Consider the following 16606-nt stretch of genomic DNA (forward strand, 5'->3'; position numbering starts at 1 on the left):
TTTGATTTCAATTTAGTAAGAGTTGAGTTCAAGAGTCTTTGCTTTTTATCATTAGCAGTTTTTTTGCTTTTACCTTTGTGGCATTCAAGGCACTCAGGCTGTATTGCTTTTCTCAGAAGTTGGAATCTCCAGAGTTCTGCCAAATTCAGAATCATTGGAGAAGTATCTGCCTACCAGAGGCAGATAAGATCTTAATCCCCCAGCTCTGTTCTCAGTGACATCACAGTTCCAGAATCCATTTAGACCTCTTTCTAACTTTAAACAATTTATTAGAACAAAGCAAGCAAACAAGCGTAAAACAACCACAGCTGGAACTGATGATCCCAGCTAGAAAGTGACACCTAGTGGCTTTAATGAGCTATACACGGGAACGTGACATTCCTCATCCGGGACTAAACATGCCGAGTGGAACAGCAACATGCCTAAGAATTGCCTTATTTTTTAAATTACCTATAGCCAGGTAACTTCAAGTAGTACCTTCTCATATGGGTGGCTTGTGACACTAAGTAAGTATTGTTAGAACTGAACCTGTTTTAGAGGTTTGTATTTCAGTGAAATATGGTACTCTGTGCCAAACTGCGGTTTGCCTTCACATAAGGCAGGAATCAGCACAAGGTACATGGAAGAAAATCCTGTGTTACATTCTTTTTAAGGGAAATGAGAAATAGCACCTCCTGTGCATCAGAAGAAGCAGGTTTTTCCTGCTAGGAGATGGAAATTACTACGTGTCTTCTGGGACATGTTTGCAGTCTGTCCAGAGCAACCCTGGAAGCTGCTGCTCTTAGATACAAATAGTATCTGTCATGGTATTACCCAAGCAAACTCTGTGTGTTAAGACCAGAGTAGTGAGAGATGCCTCTGCCCAAATTAAGATGCAAATGAGACCATATGCTGAAGTCAATGATACAGATTTTATTTAACAATGAATGTGAGGTAGAGAGATAGAAAGAAAGAAAGAAAGAAAGAAAAAGAAAGAAAGAAAGAAAGAAAGAAAGAAAGAAAGAAAGAAAGAAAGAAAGAAAACAGAGAAGAGATCAAGCAGAAGATAGCCAACACCCATGGATCCAGTGGCATCACGTTGGTCCTTCTTCATACTGGGCTTCTCAGTGATGGGGGTCTCAAGGTAGTTCAAAACTTTTCGTGTTTATACATTTTAGTAAACAAAGGAATTAATGTTCATTGGCTATATAGTTCTCCTAATCTGTTGGTTAAATTATTCCCACACTTCTAATGCTAATTAGTCCCATGCTCAGTCTTTCTCTTCTTTTGAGTTGATGGGTTTCTTGGGTCAGCAGTGGGCCATGAGTTGATGGTCACGATCTGCCACAATTACCTTTTACCCAGTGAGAGCTGATTTCAGCACACTTGCTGAGCTGGCTTTCCTTGTGGCCTGGAAATTCTGCATTCTTTGTGGTCACTATCAGCAAAACATTCTTCTCCCCAAGCTTTGTTAAAGTCCCCCTGGGATAACAGCCAGACAGTAGTACCACCTTTATCTTATCTTATCTCAAGTTTCCGCCCATGGTGGCTTATTTTACAGTCCAAGTTCCAGGTATCCATGGAGGCATATTCAGGAGGGCTTCAGTGATTCAGTGGTGGTTACCATCTGACCCATAACTAGGGGTGATCTTTGAGCACTGATATGCCTATGAGCAGCTGCTTCATTACACTGTTTGCCACAGCAGGAATTTTTGTCCACGTGCATTAACCAGGATGTACCAACCAGATCTCGCCCCTGCCATGCCTGGAGTTAGTGTTATCCTGTAGCTCCCTTCTGTGTTTAGCTCATGGCAAAGTCCTTCTGTGGCCTTAACAGTGTTTGTAACAGGCAGCTGTCTTTACAGTATGAAAGCTCTTCTGCTATCTGTAATGTCTTCTAATCTTAGTGTTTCTCGTAATTAATAGCAAGCTGTTGAATTCAAGTGAGTTGAAGTAGTTTTTATAACAAAGTTTCACTTTGTAAGTCTGTAGATAAAAATGCATAGATACAACACACTGACTTTGCAGCTTGTCATCGTGTTATATGAAGCTTTGCTTATATAATCAAAGATTGGCTAAGACCTGCCTTATTTTTCTGTTTCTGAAATATGATCTAGATGATAACAAAAGGTTCATTTCCCCCCTGCCCCCCACCAAAAAAAAGTAGATCCCAAATCTGCACATGTATTCCAACTGCTGATAAAAGCAGGTTCTTTTACATTGTATGATGGAGATATATAATGTCTAGGATCTTTACAGCATGAGAATTATTTAATAATTTTGTGTCATCTTAAAAATTTCAAAGTGACTAATTCAAAAGACTTCCTTGAAAGTTTTTTTCCTTTCAGATAATTTAAAAATCTTTTTTTTTTTTTTTTTTTTTTTTGTATAAACATCCTCACCATTGATACAAACAGTAACATCTATGTCCAAGCAGACAGGCAAATTTATGACAGTGCACAATAATGATCAGACAAAAATATGTGGGTTAATCACAATGTATGGTTAGGGAAACATTTAAATAATCCAAAGATTTTTTTTTCTTTTTTAAATTGTGCATTAAAATGAAAGTTAAGAAATTGTGAAATCAATAATCTAGCATTTTCTGCTCCTTTAGGCAGCCAAATGCAAATATAATACAATTGAAAAAATAGCTGCAATGAATTTCAGAGTTATTTTTTCTTGAAAATAGAAAGTAGAAACATGAGTTATCCTGTTCACTTAATTGATTTACTTAGCTTCCTACTTTTTTAACTCTTAATTTTATTTTAATTTTATAATTTTTGTTCTAATGTAGGCAGATCTCTTTTTTGAAGACAGCTGTAGACAGACAGCTTTTTTTGAAGGAAGTAATAACAATATGACTCAGGAAGCTACACGATATGCAAAAATTGATCTAGTTACAATTTGGAAGTGATACACATTTGTATATTTTGTATATTTAGTGCATATGTATTCAAGAGTCAATGTAAGCCTGTATCCCAATTGCAGTACCAGATTTCAATAAAAACTTTCTTACTGATTTCACTTTATAGAACAAAGAAAAGTTTTCAACTTATGTTGTTGCCTCAGGACATCAATATGGAGCTGAGGAAGGACTCTTTCACTACTTTTTTAAGGTAGACATCCAACTATGTTTGAAGGATCATTTACTTTCTAGGGGCAAACTGCACTGGAATTGAATCCATTTTTAGCAGCCTTGGTATCATAAGCTTAATGCTTTCATTAGCAGAACTGTTTATTTGATCCTTTTGAAATATTTTAGCCACAGTGGAAATGTTTTTCTCTTTTTTGACACTATTTTTTCTTAGATATTTCTGTGGTTTTTGAACAGTATCTCCATATGTACTTTCTAGTGATAACATGTCTGTCATATCAATGGAATCCAGGGAAATGTCTTTCTTCTCAAAATTACAGTCTCTTTTTTTTTTTTTTTTCCGCAAGCATTTGTTTTTTTGGGTGATTCAAAGTAATATTTGTCAAGACTAAAGAATAGTCTTTAAAAAGAATTCTTGTTTTTTAGGCTGCCTATCAATATTTCTCAACAGTGGTCTTCTTTACTGCAGTTCCAGTAATTATTCAATAGACTGAACTTTAAATCTTGAATATACAGATTTGCATGGTAATCAAATGTTCCTTTTTTAGCTCTAGTTAAAAGTAACCTTTTTTCTCACTTTATTCTCTGTATTTTCAGATGTGTTGGCTTGGTGAGACTCCTGCAATACCTGTTTTTGGAGATGGAAACAATATTATTCCAACCATTCATATTTGTGATTTAGCAGCGTAAGTGGAAAAAAAAAATTCTCTGAGCAATAATTGATACCTAGCTAGGTAACAAATCCAAATTCACAGAGAGTACTGAGGCTTTTAGATGGGGTGGGTTGGATTAAGGTCACTCTTGGGCCCTTTTAAGTGAGTCAAAGAGAGCCTTCAGTTTCTTTAGAGGTAGATGTGCCTTCTGGAAACCTTATCTGACTGTTGCACTGGTGCTTTGCTTTTAATAAACAACATGTCGTGCTCAGTCTAGAGCGTGATACCAGTTAACTGGCACAGAACTGGAAATGGATTCTGGACTCTGCAGCAGACTAAGATAATATCTTCTGCAGACATAGCTTTTCATTCTTCTTTCCAAATGAAATGTATATCTGCGCTCCTTTAATAAGTAAAATATATATGAAATATATATGCTTTGAAATGTTCTGCAAGAATTTGCAGACTCTTGGTACTGTTTCTGTAATGCATTTAACAAGGAAAGCCCGGGATGCTTCTCCAGGTACCAGCCCAGGCTGTACTTGCTATGTTTCAGAGTGCTGCAAAATGTAGCAGACCACAGGCCAGAGTTTCAGTATATACTTGCAGTAGATACATCAATGCACACGCTTGAAGAATTAGTAAAGGTAAGAGAGTTGATAAGAGATTTGAGTTTCTTTTTTATTTTTTAAGATATCTATATGTAAGGTTTTAAAACTATATATTTTACTGAAGTAGAAGTTCTTAGGCCTTCCTGAATTATCTTGAGTTGTAAATTACATGGAAGATTATTTTGAAATCCTCTAAGACTTCTGTCCTTTGAAAAAAATACATTATTTGATCTTGCAGAATTAATTTTTGCAGTATTATCATTAACTTAAATAGAAATTTTACCTAAGAAAGTTATGGAGAATTGTTATGGGATTCACAGTACTGTGATTAGATACTCAGTCTTTATCATGTGTTTCCCTTCATTTTGTGGAAGATAACTTGTTTTTCCAAGAGTTTTGAAAATAAGTCTAGAAGTAGTCTGGATGACACTGGTGAGCTATCCACTGTGACAGTGAGTCAACTCATAGGGCACTTGCTCATGTAGATTGAGCAAATATTACAAAAGCACCAAATATGAGAGCCCATTCTTTTTCGGTTGTATCAAAGAGAGTTTAATGAAACAGTGTGTTAGGGAGCTCACAAGAAGATGAAACCTGTGCTTTGGTTCAGGTAGGCACCCCAAGGAGAGTGGTTGGTGTCCTTTCAGGGGTATGTGGTTGTTTAGAAATGGGAAATAGAGGACAGGAATAAGTGGACAGTTTTCATGGACAGGAAGTTGCCACTGGAAAGGGTCCTACAGAGAGCTGTCTCGGCAGGGAGCTGTACCAGCCCAGGGGAAGACTGGAAAGGTGTGTGGGAGAGAAACACCTTGAGAGTTATAGTTGAAAATAGTTGAAGATAGAAGAGTGTTTGGAAGGAGTATCATATAGGCCTTTTCCATGCTTCAATCCATAGTCAAAGCCAGAATGCTGCATTATTTGATCTGATGGTCTATATAAATGTTTATGATTTTATGGATATAGCAGGGTTTAAATCTATTTTAAAAGGCAGTAGATAGAAACTAACAGTTTCTATCTAATGATGAAATGCAAATGATATATGGAGAGTTTTCAGTGGCATTGATCTGAAAATCCTTCCCAATTGTTAATGGAATTAAATACCTCAGGAACCTGAAGTGAAAGCGCTGGGAAATAATAAAGGTCTCCAAACAGATCTTAACCACTAGGAATTTGTACATATATTTAAGAGCTTTGTAAAACTTTTCTGTGGTTTTGGGTTGTTTCTTTTTTTTTTTTTTTTATTGCAGGTACTAGGGAAGAAGTGTTACTTAGCAACCAAAAACTATTTAATACTAACGTTAAAGTTAATATGTTGTTCTTAGATCTATTTCAAATCAGTATCCTGATTTTCTAGGTACAGTGTCACATAAAATTTAAAGCACATATTTTATCCACAGAAATCCTGTTCAATTTTTTTCTAAGAATCTGATTTGTGAAGTGGTTTTGGTGTGGGTTTTTTGTTTATTTGTTTGTTTGTTTTTCTGATAGTGTATCAGTAAAAATGTTGGACCAGGAAAAATTGAGAAGGTTCCTAAAGAAAATGCATTCCTGAGCAAAGAACTAACAGTCAGTACTTTTCTTTCTTTTATTACTTCAAGAAAGTACTATACTTAAAAGTATAATATTATATTTACCTGAGCAAAGAACTAACAGTCAGTACTTTTCTTTCTTTTATTACTTCAAGAAAGTACTATACTTAAAAGTATAATATTATACTTAAAAGTATAATATAATTAAATATATAATTTCTTTTTTCTTTATTTCACCAGAAAAATGTAACCCTGAAATATGCCTAAAAATATTTAAAGTGAGTTTAAATTTGGAAAATAAACAAAGTCAAATCTAGCCACCACAGCATAGAGAATTTTGAAGAGTTACAGCCTGATTTAAAAAAATAAAACACTGAAGCTCTGATGTCACTGTTCCCCTTAGCATACTGGAGCACTCTAACAAAACCTACACAAAATGATAAAAATAGCAAAACTAGCCTTAATAATGCAGTGCTGCTAAGGCTGATGGACACAGAATACATAAATTATGTTGTATTCATCTATTTATCTGGAATAAGCTGTTCGTTGGAAAAATAAACAAAATACAACCCAGGTAGTTTTAAGAATGTACTTGATAAATTTATGAAAGAGGTGATTGCTTGCAATTACATGAAAACTTTGCATCGTACAGAATAAGTTTAGTGTTGCATATTCTAATAGAACTTGAGAACACTCAAATACAAATATGCATTGAAAATTATTATTTTTAAAAATCTTAAAATATCTGTTTTCTTTGTATGCAAACCTTCTTTCCCAATGCTTTAATTCTTTCTATTCTCCCCATCCATTCTAGTCTCTTGTTCCAGCTGTTCTTTTAACACGCATAGCTCAAGTCTGTAAATAAACGTAGCTTTGTTCCCTCAGCAAATGCAATTGGATATGTTGTTTGTGAACCTGCGAATGGAACCTACTTATGTGAAAGAGAATTTCAACATTATGTGGGTTGCTGAGGCAGGACTAGTAGAGAACATTGCACAAATTGTCATGGAATACAAGCAAACTCGAGGATTACTGGTAATGCTTTGGTATATACTACTTTAAATTGCCTTTCTCTCTTTTCCCCCAATAGAAATGGTTACATAAACACTAGTCTTAAATTAATTAAGTAAAAATACATAGAAGATGGATATAGATGCAAAATAAGTGAACATAAAAACTTAAAATTAAATTGAAGAAGTTAAATAAGAGGCAATATAAATTTTAAAAATAATGACTGAGTTTTATGCCTAAAACTGAAATTCTATAGATGCAAATTAGCTTTGTGATGGAAAGCTGCTGTTTTGAAGCTAGTTTCTTTATGCACTATATGGCACTCTTGGTATATTTTGCCTCAGAAATACAATAAGTGTATCTTTTATTTAAGCTTTTTTTGTAATAGTCAATAGTTAGGTGAGTATTTTGTGTCCTTTATATATTTAGTGAGTGTGGATATTATGCATATATAAAGTGCAATATAGCCTTCATTTTACCCTGCTCTGTTATGTAATTTACTGGGCAACTAACTTCACTATTTCCTATGTTAGCTTGGTATTTATAACCTCTGTATTCAAATGTATAGGTTACTGAAAGGTGCAGAAAAATGCTTGTTTACATTCAAGTATTGATGGGTACAATAAAGGTGTTTAGCATGTCTATATCTGGTTCAAACTTTGAATAAGATTTCAGGGCATGTAAAATCAGATGAAGCTACTATTGTTAAAAGTTATTTATTGAAAGTCCCTTCATAGCTCTCAAAGGATTATGAGGTCTGTATTTGTGTTAATCTTAGATGCAACTAAGTACATATGCATCTAACTAAAAAAATCTGTACATACTAGGTTGCAAGGAGAAGGAAGGCTAGCTAGACCATCTCTGTCACTACTCTATTGCAGATTTTGTGCTATTAGATTTACTGAATTAAGATACGCACTTAATTATGTATGATTTTGAGTTTATTGTATAACGTATTAAATAAGTGTGTACTGGAATCCTCATTACACTTACTCATCTTCAGGCTAGGTAGGCTGAAATGAGACATCATTTAAGATTGTGATGGATCTGGAATTTTTGAGGTAAAAATAATCATTTTGATGACAGCAACTCTACCTCAAGTGGGAAGTAGAACTATTGCATGCTTATAGTAGAATATCTGCTGTGACATTCCAAAATTCACTGCATCCTATCTGTGAGATTGTGTTTCATCTCTTTGGATTATTCAATATTACTAGCCACAACAAATTGATCTGTAAGTCTACTCAATAGAAGCATGCTCTTCCTCCAACAGTAAATTTCGGCATTTAAGTAACTATGTTACTAGAGACCTGTAGGTGATAGAGAAGATATTCAGCAGGAAATAAATATATGAATAAAACAAAAATATATTTTTAGTTTTAAGTACAATTGGTGTTTCATATTATCCATATTAAAAAGATTGTTGTTTTTACATAAAAGCATCTATGCTGTTTGAATAACATTATAGCTTTATCCTTTTTTCCAGCCTCTCAAAGTTTGCATTCATGGTCCTCCCGGGTCTGGCAAATCTACCATTGCTGAGGAGCTCTGCAAACACTACAAGTTACATTACATTAGCATAAATGAAGTGATTTCTGAAAAAATTGCAGATCTGGTGTGTTGCTGTTTTTTAATATTCCTGTTATTTTAATTTCTGTGATTTTAAAATGTTTGGCAGCATTTAAAAATTACCTATAATCCCATTATTTTAGAATGGAAATATCTCTCAACATACTCATCATCTCTGGGGATGGCACTGAAATATTTTTAGAGAATGAAAGTTGCTCAGTATCTTACTGTTTATGGGCATACATGAAAGGAATTTTTTATTTTTTTCTTTTTTACATCTGTGTATAAAATAAATTTTGTTGTGGAATTTCTGAGCCAATTCATATTTCTGTTCTTGTCATCAGGAGAAAATTGTGGCTAAAGAACCTGACAATGTGAGAGCAGACGGAGAAGGAGAAGATGATGTAGAGGAGGAGGGTGAAAATATAGAAGAAGCAAAGGAGTTATTAGATGGAATAAAAGAAAACATGAAACAGAATAAAGGTAGGAAATACGATGTACTAAGATGGGATTCAGGTAACTAGCTCAACCCTATGCAAATGGAAACCAGGAAATAAATTTGTGCTCTAGACTTTAACTTCTTATTAAAAGCAAGAATCAACTGGACAAGGGAGAGGAAATATAATGAAAGGTTTACGAGTTGAGATAAGGACAGGGAGAGATCACAAACCGAGTACTGTCATAGGCAAAACAGACATGACTTGGGGAAATTACTTAAATGTATTACCAGGGAAAATCAGAGCACCCATCCCTCCCTTCTCTCCTGAATTTAACTTTATTCATCATTCTTTACCTCCCACTAGCAGCACAGGGAGATGGAGAATAGGGCTTATGGTCAGTTCATCACATGTTTCTGCTGCTGCTTCCTCCTCAGGGAGAGGAGTCTTTTCCCTACTCCAGTGTGGGGTCCCTCACACAGGAGACAGTCCTCCACAAACTTCTCCAATGTGAGTCCTTCCCATGGACTACAGCTCCCCATTAACTGCTCCAGTGTGGGTTCCTTCCACAGGATGCAGTCCTTCAGGCACAGGCTGCTTCACCATGGGTCCCCCACGGGGTCACAAGTCCAGCCAGCAAACCTGCTCTAGAGTGGGCTTCTCTCTTCATGGGTCTACAGGTCCTGCCAGGAGCCTGCTCCAGTGTGGGCTTCCCATGAGGTCACAACCTTCTTTTGGACATCCAGCTACTCCCGTGTGGGCCTCCTCCATGGGCTGTGGGTGGATCTCAGCTCTCTCCTGGACCCCCATGGGCTGCATGGTGACAGCCTGCTCACCATGGTCTGCACCATGGGCTGCAGGTGGATCTTTGCTTTGGCACCTGAAGCACCTCCTCCCCCTGCTTCTTTGCTGACCTGAGTGTCTGCAGAGATGTTCATCTCACAGATTCTCACTTCTCTCTCCTCTGGCCACATTTACTTCTGCACAATGACTTTTTCCCTACATAGACATTTTGTCACAGATGCATTACTACCATCACAGATTGGCTTAAATTTGATCAGCAGCAGACCCATCTTGGAGCCATCTGGCATTGGCTCTGTCAGACATGGGGGAAGCTTCTACCAGCTTCTCAGAGAAGCCACTTCTGTAGGTCCCCTGGCTAACAAAACCTGTCCACGTAAACCCAATGCAACTATACACCTTGTATATTAAAAGTGATATATATTTTTAAATATTTTGGTGCTTCTTTAATTGTAGCACTTTCATCTTTCTACTTCAGATTTTTTTAGTTAATGTCATGTTTTCTTCTCAGAGCAGAGAGCATAATTTATATAATATAAAGTTAAAAGCTGGTAAAATATATCTTTATCAAACTTGCAAAAATAAAAGTATTCTAGTAAGAAAAAGTGCATGCTCATATGAAATTGTGGGGATTATTTAAGAACCTCATACATCATTAAAAAGTAAATACTGTTTAGGGAAGCCTGGAAAGAATTTTAAAATCTGCAGATTGAAAAAAAGTCCCCTGCTGAAGAGTTATCATCTACATGGGAATAATGCCATGTAGTTTTGGTCTTAGTGCTTAACATTTTCCAAGCAGTATAAAGTGATCCCCCTTAAAAATGCATTCTGCATTGTTAAAGGTTTACCTGATTTGGGTCTTGTGTATCTGCAAAGAAATGAACTTCTTACACACCTGGAAGCTTCAGTAATGAGATCTATGGCAAACCTCACTTTTTCCTCCTACATATTTTCTCGACAATGTAGGACAAATTAAGAAAAAATTTGTATCTCAACCTTTCTGAAAATGAAACTTGTAGACCCTATCTCACATCTTTTTTGCCAGACAATCTTTAAGCCTTACTGTAAAATGAAAACAGAAAATTGCTTTCCCATGATTTTTTCTAGAAATATTTCTTTACTGCTTCAGATATCTGATTGTATTATTTGAAATAAAACTAATTTAATGTTTAGATCATTAAGCTACTAATATTTATATCCTTGTAAACACAAATGTAATTTTATTTTGTATCTATACCTTAATATTCCATAGATCACTGACACTGAATAATATACAAATAAAAACTCAAAATATTTAACTTTTTATGGTCTAAGTAGAAGAAAAATGTATTAAAATGTATTAAAATGTTAGTGAAATAATTTCAGATCTCTTGTTTCTATAAACTAGGTACCCATTAACCTTCTTTGTCTTAGGCCGTCTAGGTGATGAGTATCTTATTAAAGTTATGACGGATAAGCTCATGTCTATGCCTTGTAGGAATCAGGGATATGTGTTAGATGGGTTCCCAGAGACCTATGCACAGGCAATGGAACTTTTTAAAGGTATGTGCTGCTGGGCTTGGTTTTGTTGCTGCTTTTGTTTTTATTGCTGCTGATATTGTCATTATCATTACTGTTCTCAGTGCCATACTACTTGAAGTGCGTCAGCACTGTAATGACTGCAGTGGAAAACAAAGTTGATTCCATGTGGTTATTAGAATGGAAGGACTGTAATGCACCTTATTTAATTTATGCACAAGTTAATTTTCAGACTATCTTTCCTGGTAAAGTAAAAAGTAAGTGCACAAACATGGAGGATGCTTTCTTGTTCAGTGGTGGTCTACTCCACTTAAGCAAGCTCTATAGCAGAATTTCTTCATAATATTTAAGGGCTACTGAATGAGAGGATCCAGCCAGTGCACCAATATGTATTTTGTGAGCCAAATTAGAGTGGATTTATTAGATGAGCTACAGTAGATATAACTTCAGAGAAGCTCTGCAACACACATTTCAAATTGTGAGCAAGCACTGTCCATACATTAAGACCAAGAATCATCTTCATGTTTAAATTACAACATGAGGTTTAAAGGTACAGAAAAAACAGTCTTGTTCAGCTTAGTATGCTGTTCTGCAAATAGTCATGCTCAGCTGATGCTCTACAGGCAGTTTTACTGACTAGTCATAACAGCAGACACTTAGTGGCAAAAAATATTTTAACCATAGAGTTGTAAAACATTTCTACTCACTGTTCTGAGCCTTGTCTCTGTTTTTTCCAGAATAATTTATTTGGCAGGAGGAAAGGCCAAAGATAAGACAGCAGTTTTAAAATACTTCATATTTAAAAATTGTGTGTGCATGTACATTCATTTATAGTCTTGGCAAACAGCTATTAGTGTCCCAAGGTAGAATTCTGTGGTGGCTGGCAACATGAATTACTGAATTCTCTAAACTGGTGTCAAGGTTAGATTAATTTCCAATTATTAGTATAATTTGGATACAAGCAAACGTGTGTTTGTACTGGGCACATTTTTAGAAAATATAGTGATATTGTTGCTTCAAATGAAAATGTTAATAATTTCTTACCTTTGTTTTAGTGGAAGATGATGAAGAAGAAGAAGAAGAAACAAAAGGCAAAATGCCTAAATTTAATAAAATAATCATACCTGGTAAGTCTGATAAATTTCTATTTAAATAAACTAAGGAGTTTTATTTTCTTATTAAATAAACTGAGGAAATATTGCTGCCACCAACGAGAAGTCTAAAATATCACTCCATCTGTTCCTACTTAATTTAACAAAAAAAAAATATCTATTTCATGTCACACTGCTGCCCTCATATTTAAAAGTGAACAATTAGTCACAGAATCATTTAGGTTGGAAAGGACCACTAAGAGCATCAAGTCAAACCAGTAACTCAGCACTTCCAAGTCCACCATTAAATCATGTCCTTAAGTGGCACATTTCCATATCTCTTAAATACCTCCAGGGATGGTGACTCAATCACTTCTCCAGACAGCCTGTTCCAATGCTTGACCACCTTTTTGTTGAAGAAGTTTTTCTTAATTAAAATGAAGGGTTTGGTTCAGTTTCTGGGTTGTTTGTTTGTTAGTGCTTTTTTGTGAAAATGCCATCAACTGTTGGCTGATATCAACAGTAGGCTGTCTTTGTTGTGATTACAGCTGCCATTAATGGAATAAAAATGTAATTCATTGGTTATGCTGGGAATTAAAATAGAGTGTTTTTCATCTATGTAGAAATTGCTTTATCCTGATGTTTTTGCTTGATTCCTTCAGAAATTTTGTATTTATTCAAACAATATGTTCTTCTTCACAGAATTTATTTTTTCTTTGACTGCATCTGATGAATTCCTTATAAACAGAATAATAAATCTGCCAGAGAGCGTTGTTGCTGGAACTCGTTATACTGAGGACCAGTTCCTGCAAAGTCTGAAACTCTTCCGCAAATTAAATACTGATGATACAACAGTTCTCAACTATTTTGATGAACTTGAAATACATCCTCAGTTTATTGGTATGGAATAATAAAATTAGTAGATATAAAAACATTTTGTTCTTACAAATTTAACACTAGCAAAAAATCAAATAGTAAGCGTCCATATATAAATAATATTTTTATTAACATTGCAGAATACATATACAACAAGCATTTAATTATATACCTGCAAAAATTGTTCTTTTACAGTTAACCTGTTTCTAAAAATTGGAGGTTTAGTTGTCCATTTTCATAGGGTTAATTATTAAAATAATTTTATGACTTAGATTACAGATCTCTGCACTGGCATCCTTTCCAACAGGTATGAGTACATTTTCATGGACTTAAATATTATGGTTCCTTATATTTTTTTCTTTAGCCTTATCCTCAGATACTACTGTTGTCCACAAAATTCAGGTTTGTTACTTGGTGGGCAACAAGCTAATAATTACACCCTGAAGAGAGGCACGGATTATTTATTTCAGAGTTGTGCAAGCCTCTGTGCTTGGTGGTACTCCACAAATGAAACACCACTACAATCAAAACTTTTCACTATTCTAGCAAACAAAGGAATTAGTATTTATTGGCTAAAAGTTACATAGTTCTCTTATTAATTTGTATTCTACCTTCTATTGGATAATGATTCTCTTGCTTCCCATGCTCAGCCTTTCTTTTCTTTTGGGTCTGTGGGTTTCTTGAGTCAGTGGTCCTTGCATCTATGGCTGTGATTTCCTCACCGCTGGCATTACCTTTTACCCAGTTGGAGCTGATTTCAGAGCTGAGTTGGCTTTATTAGTGTCTTCCTTATCTTGGGCATTCTGCCAAATGTCCTTATGGCCTGTAAATTCTGCACTCTTTGTGTCCACTATCAGTGGTACATCCTTCTTCCTGAGCTTTGTTAACGGCCCATTGGTCTGAAATCATTGAATCTTGTCCAGCCCTAAACCTTAACAAGGTAATTCTACCAATGAGTAATTTGTTTTTCTAACACCTGGACATCATTTAGAGCTTGCTGTCTGTTTCATGGTTTAAATCTGCCTTCTTGTTGATCAAGCTTGAAAGTATACGAAGACAGAACATTAAAGAACATCATTTCTTAAGAAAATTTTTACATTTTCCACATTTTGCAACACCAGGACAATATGTGGGTAATCTGTAAATAAAGAAGCATTTAAGAAAATTATTAGAAATTAAAGGTGGATGTCTGGGACTAAATCTGTTTTGCACTATACCTGTATGCGAGAAAATTTGTCTTCTCTACATACTCTCTAGAAAACTGTGATCACTGGGAAATCTTGAGAAGATTACTATAATCTGATTATTGAAAGCCAGTGAGATCAGAGTGACAGCATTCTAAAGAAAAGGTGGGGTTTTGGGGGGATGGGAGAGGAAAGAAAAAAGAAGGGCAAAAACCTTGCAACTAAAATCAAACTGCTGATATGTGGAATGTCTATTTGAGATGAATTATGAAAAGTTAATTGTTCAATCCCCTTAGTCAAAACTGATTTTCCAAGTTTATTGTCAGTCACGGAGATTATTTTGAAAATAATAAGATATTTGTGTTTTTAGGAAGTGTAGCAGTGGGAAAAAATAGTGAATTGGTATAAATATTTTAGAATTGAGGAAATTCTAGTATGGAAAGTAAATGCATGAAATTGTAAATATTAAGGTCTGGTGCCATCAATTGGTCATATTCTTAGCTTATACACTTCTAGATATGCAACTAGTGGCACTGTCAAAGACTGAGTTTTATTTTGGTGGGTACTATAAAATGTATCCGCTGGGACAAAATATCGCAGTGTTTTCTGCTAAGAATTATGCCTAAAGATTAAACTGTAGCCCATTCCAAATACAGAAATTAATTTGCCTACTGATTTTAATTATTGCAGTATCACAGCTGTGATGTTCCAGATGATTTTCACATTGAGTGTATAGCATTGATTCTCATGTGCAAATGAGCATCATCTTTAGGTCCTGTTTGTCTCAGAACTGTCTATACCTATATTCACATTCCTGCTTGTTACCCACTGAAGTATGTAGATGTGTTGCTTCTGCTCTAAAATTGTAGGAACAGATTACAGAGGTAACCACTGAGGATCCTTCAGCTCAGCCAATACTCCTCCATTCTAGTCAATGTTCCAGCTGGATTTTCAGATGCATAGAATTTAGTAGCTTTGGATTTAGTCAGAGACCCAACTGCTTTCTCAGTCATATTTTGAAGAAAGGGTTAAATATTATGCTTGATTTGTTTAATATTATTTCAAAATAATAAAAGTTTTCTTCCACTTTAAATTTAGAAAAGCATAACAATACGGTTTTATGTATCACTTTAATTTTTTTTTTTCTGAGTCTGAAATATGATTAGTACAACGGAGTGGGCTTCAAGATTCTGGAAACTCAACTTTGCTATGACGAATCACTTTATGAAGGCTGAAAGTCGGTTATCTTGTGTCTTGTTTTTCTCATTTGCAAATTGGGGATGGTGACACAGGCATGTTAGATCGTATACAAAGAGGCATGTTACACTTATAACAGCAATTTCCTTTGAAGACCTAAATTTTTGAACTCCTTTTCCAGTGATTTTTCCTCTCAATTAGCATCAGTGATAGCTTCCTTTTTCATTTAAAAGGCATTAATTTCTGAGGATAAATGTAGTTAATTATGATTGCTGTAATATGTACATTGTACTCTTCTGTGGCCATCTAAGAAAAAAATGTAGTCTTTGAGACCTCAAATTCAATGTTGATAGCATTCTTAGCAATACTTTAAATGACTAGAAAAGTGGTTTTCATTGTAATTTGTATGTCCAGGTGCAGCTAAATTTGTAGAAATGATGAACCACTTGCCATAGCAAATGTATTCCTTTAATTCAGAATACTTCAGGAATATAACTCCTGAGTTTTTGAAAGAAGAAGCTGTAAAGTAAGTTTTATCATGTAGAATTATGTTAGTTCTCTCCTCAGTTAATGATCAGAGTTTGGACTTGAGGTCCAAATCACAAACACTTAAAATCTTGGAAAAATGGTGTTAGTGTTTGAGAGTCTGATTCTGCTTGAACAGTGAACAGAAAGAACTGGGAAGAATGCTTTGCTGATGACTTTCAAAATAACTTCTTAAAGAACTGTGAAGTAGGGGCTACTGGATTCTCATCTAAATTCTGTATTCTAATTCTTTTTCCCTTCATCTGCTTGCTCTCCTTAACCATTTCTGTGCTTTTACATCTTCTATTTCTTGTCCCTGAATAAGCCCTTTACCTCTGTATTCTCTACCTCAAATGCCCACTTTTCCTCTTTTCCGTGTACATTCCTGTACTGTTTTTGCCTCCCCACACTGAATGCATACAGAAACTACAGAGCCCTGGAGAAAGTCTTCATTATTCTGTATTTTTTCTTTTTCTTCTTTTTTGTCAAGTTTAATGCGCAAGCAACCTCCAGCGATTAAAAGATAGA

At 35.1% G+C, this 16606-nt stretch overlaps 1 protein-coding gene across 5 annotated transcripts in view; it reads left to right on the forward strand.

Moving 5' to 3' along the window:
• Positions 1–16606, forward strand: part of AK7 (adenylate kinase 7) — a 29135-nt gene that overhangs the window by 5745 nt on the left and 6784 nt on the right. The window contains exons 6-15 of one of the 5 annotated variants that reach the window (XM_069018212.1): positions 3015–3098; positions 3674–3762; positions 4286–4376; positions 5829–5906; positions 6755–6904; positions 8367–8495; positions 8794–8932; positions 11101–11229; positions 12261–12332; positions 12999–13196. In XM_069018212.1, the coding sequence (XP_068874313.1) occupies positions 3015–3098; positions 3674–3762; positions 4286–4376; positions 5829–5906; positions 6755–6904; positions 8367–8495; positions 8794–8932; positions 11101–11229; positions 12261–12332; positions 12999–13196 (1159 nt within the window). The remainder of the gene's footprint in view (positions 1–3014; positions 3099–3673; positions 3763–4285; positions 4377–5828; positions 5907–6754; positions 6905–8366; positions 8496–8793; positions 8933–11100; positions 11230–12260; positions 12333–12998; positions 13197–16606) is intronic. The other 4 variants (XM_069018215.1, XM_069018213.1, XM_069018214.1 and 1 more) reach the window with 4 other exon arrangements.

Source organism: Aphelocoma coerulescens, chromosome 5 (genome assembly GCF_041296385.1).
Source record: "Aphelocoma coerulescens isolate FSJ_1873_10779 chromosome 5, UR_Acoe_1.0, whole genome shotgun sequence".
Lineage (NCBI taxonomy): Eukaryota > Metazoa > Chordata > Aves > Passeriformes > Corvidae > Aphelocoma > Aphelocoma coerulescens.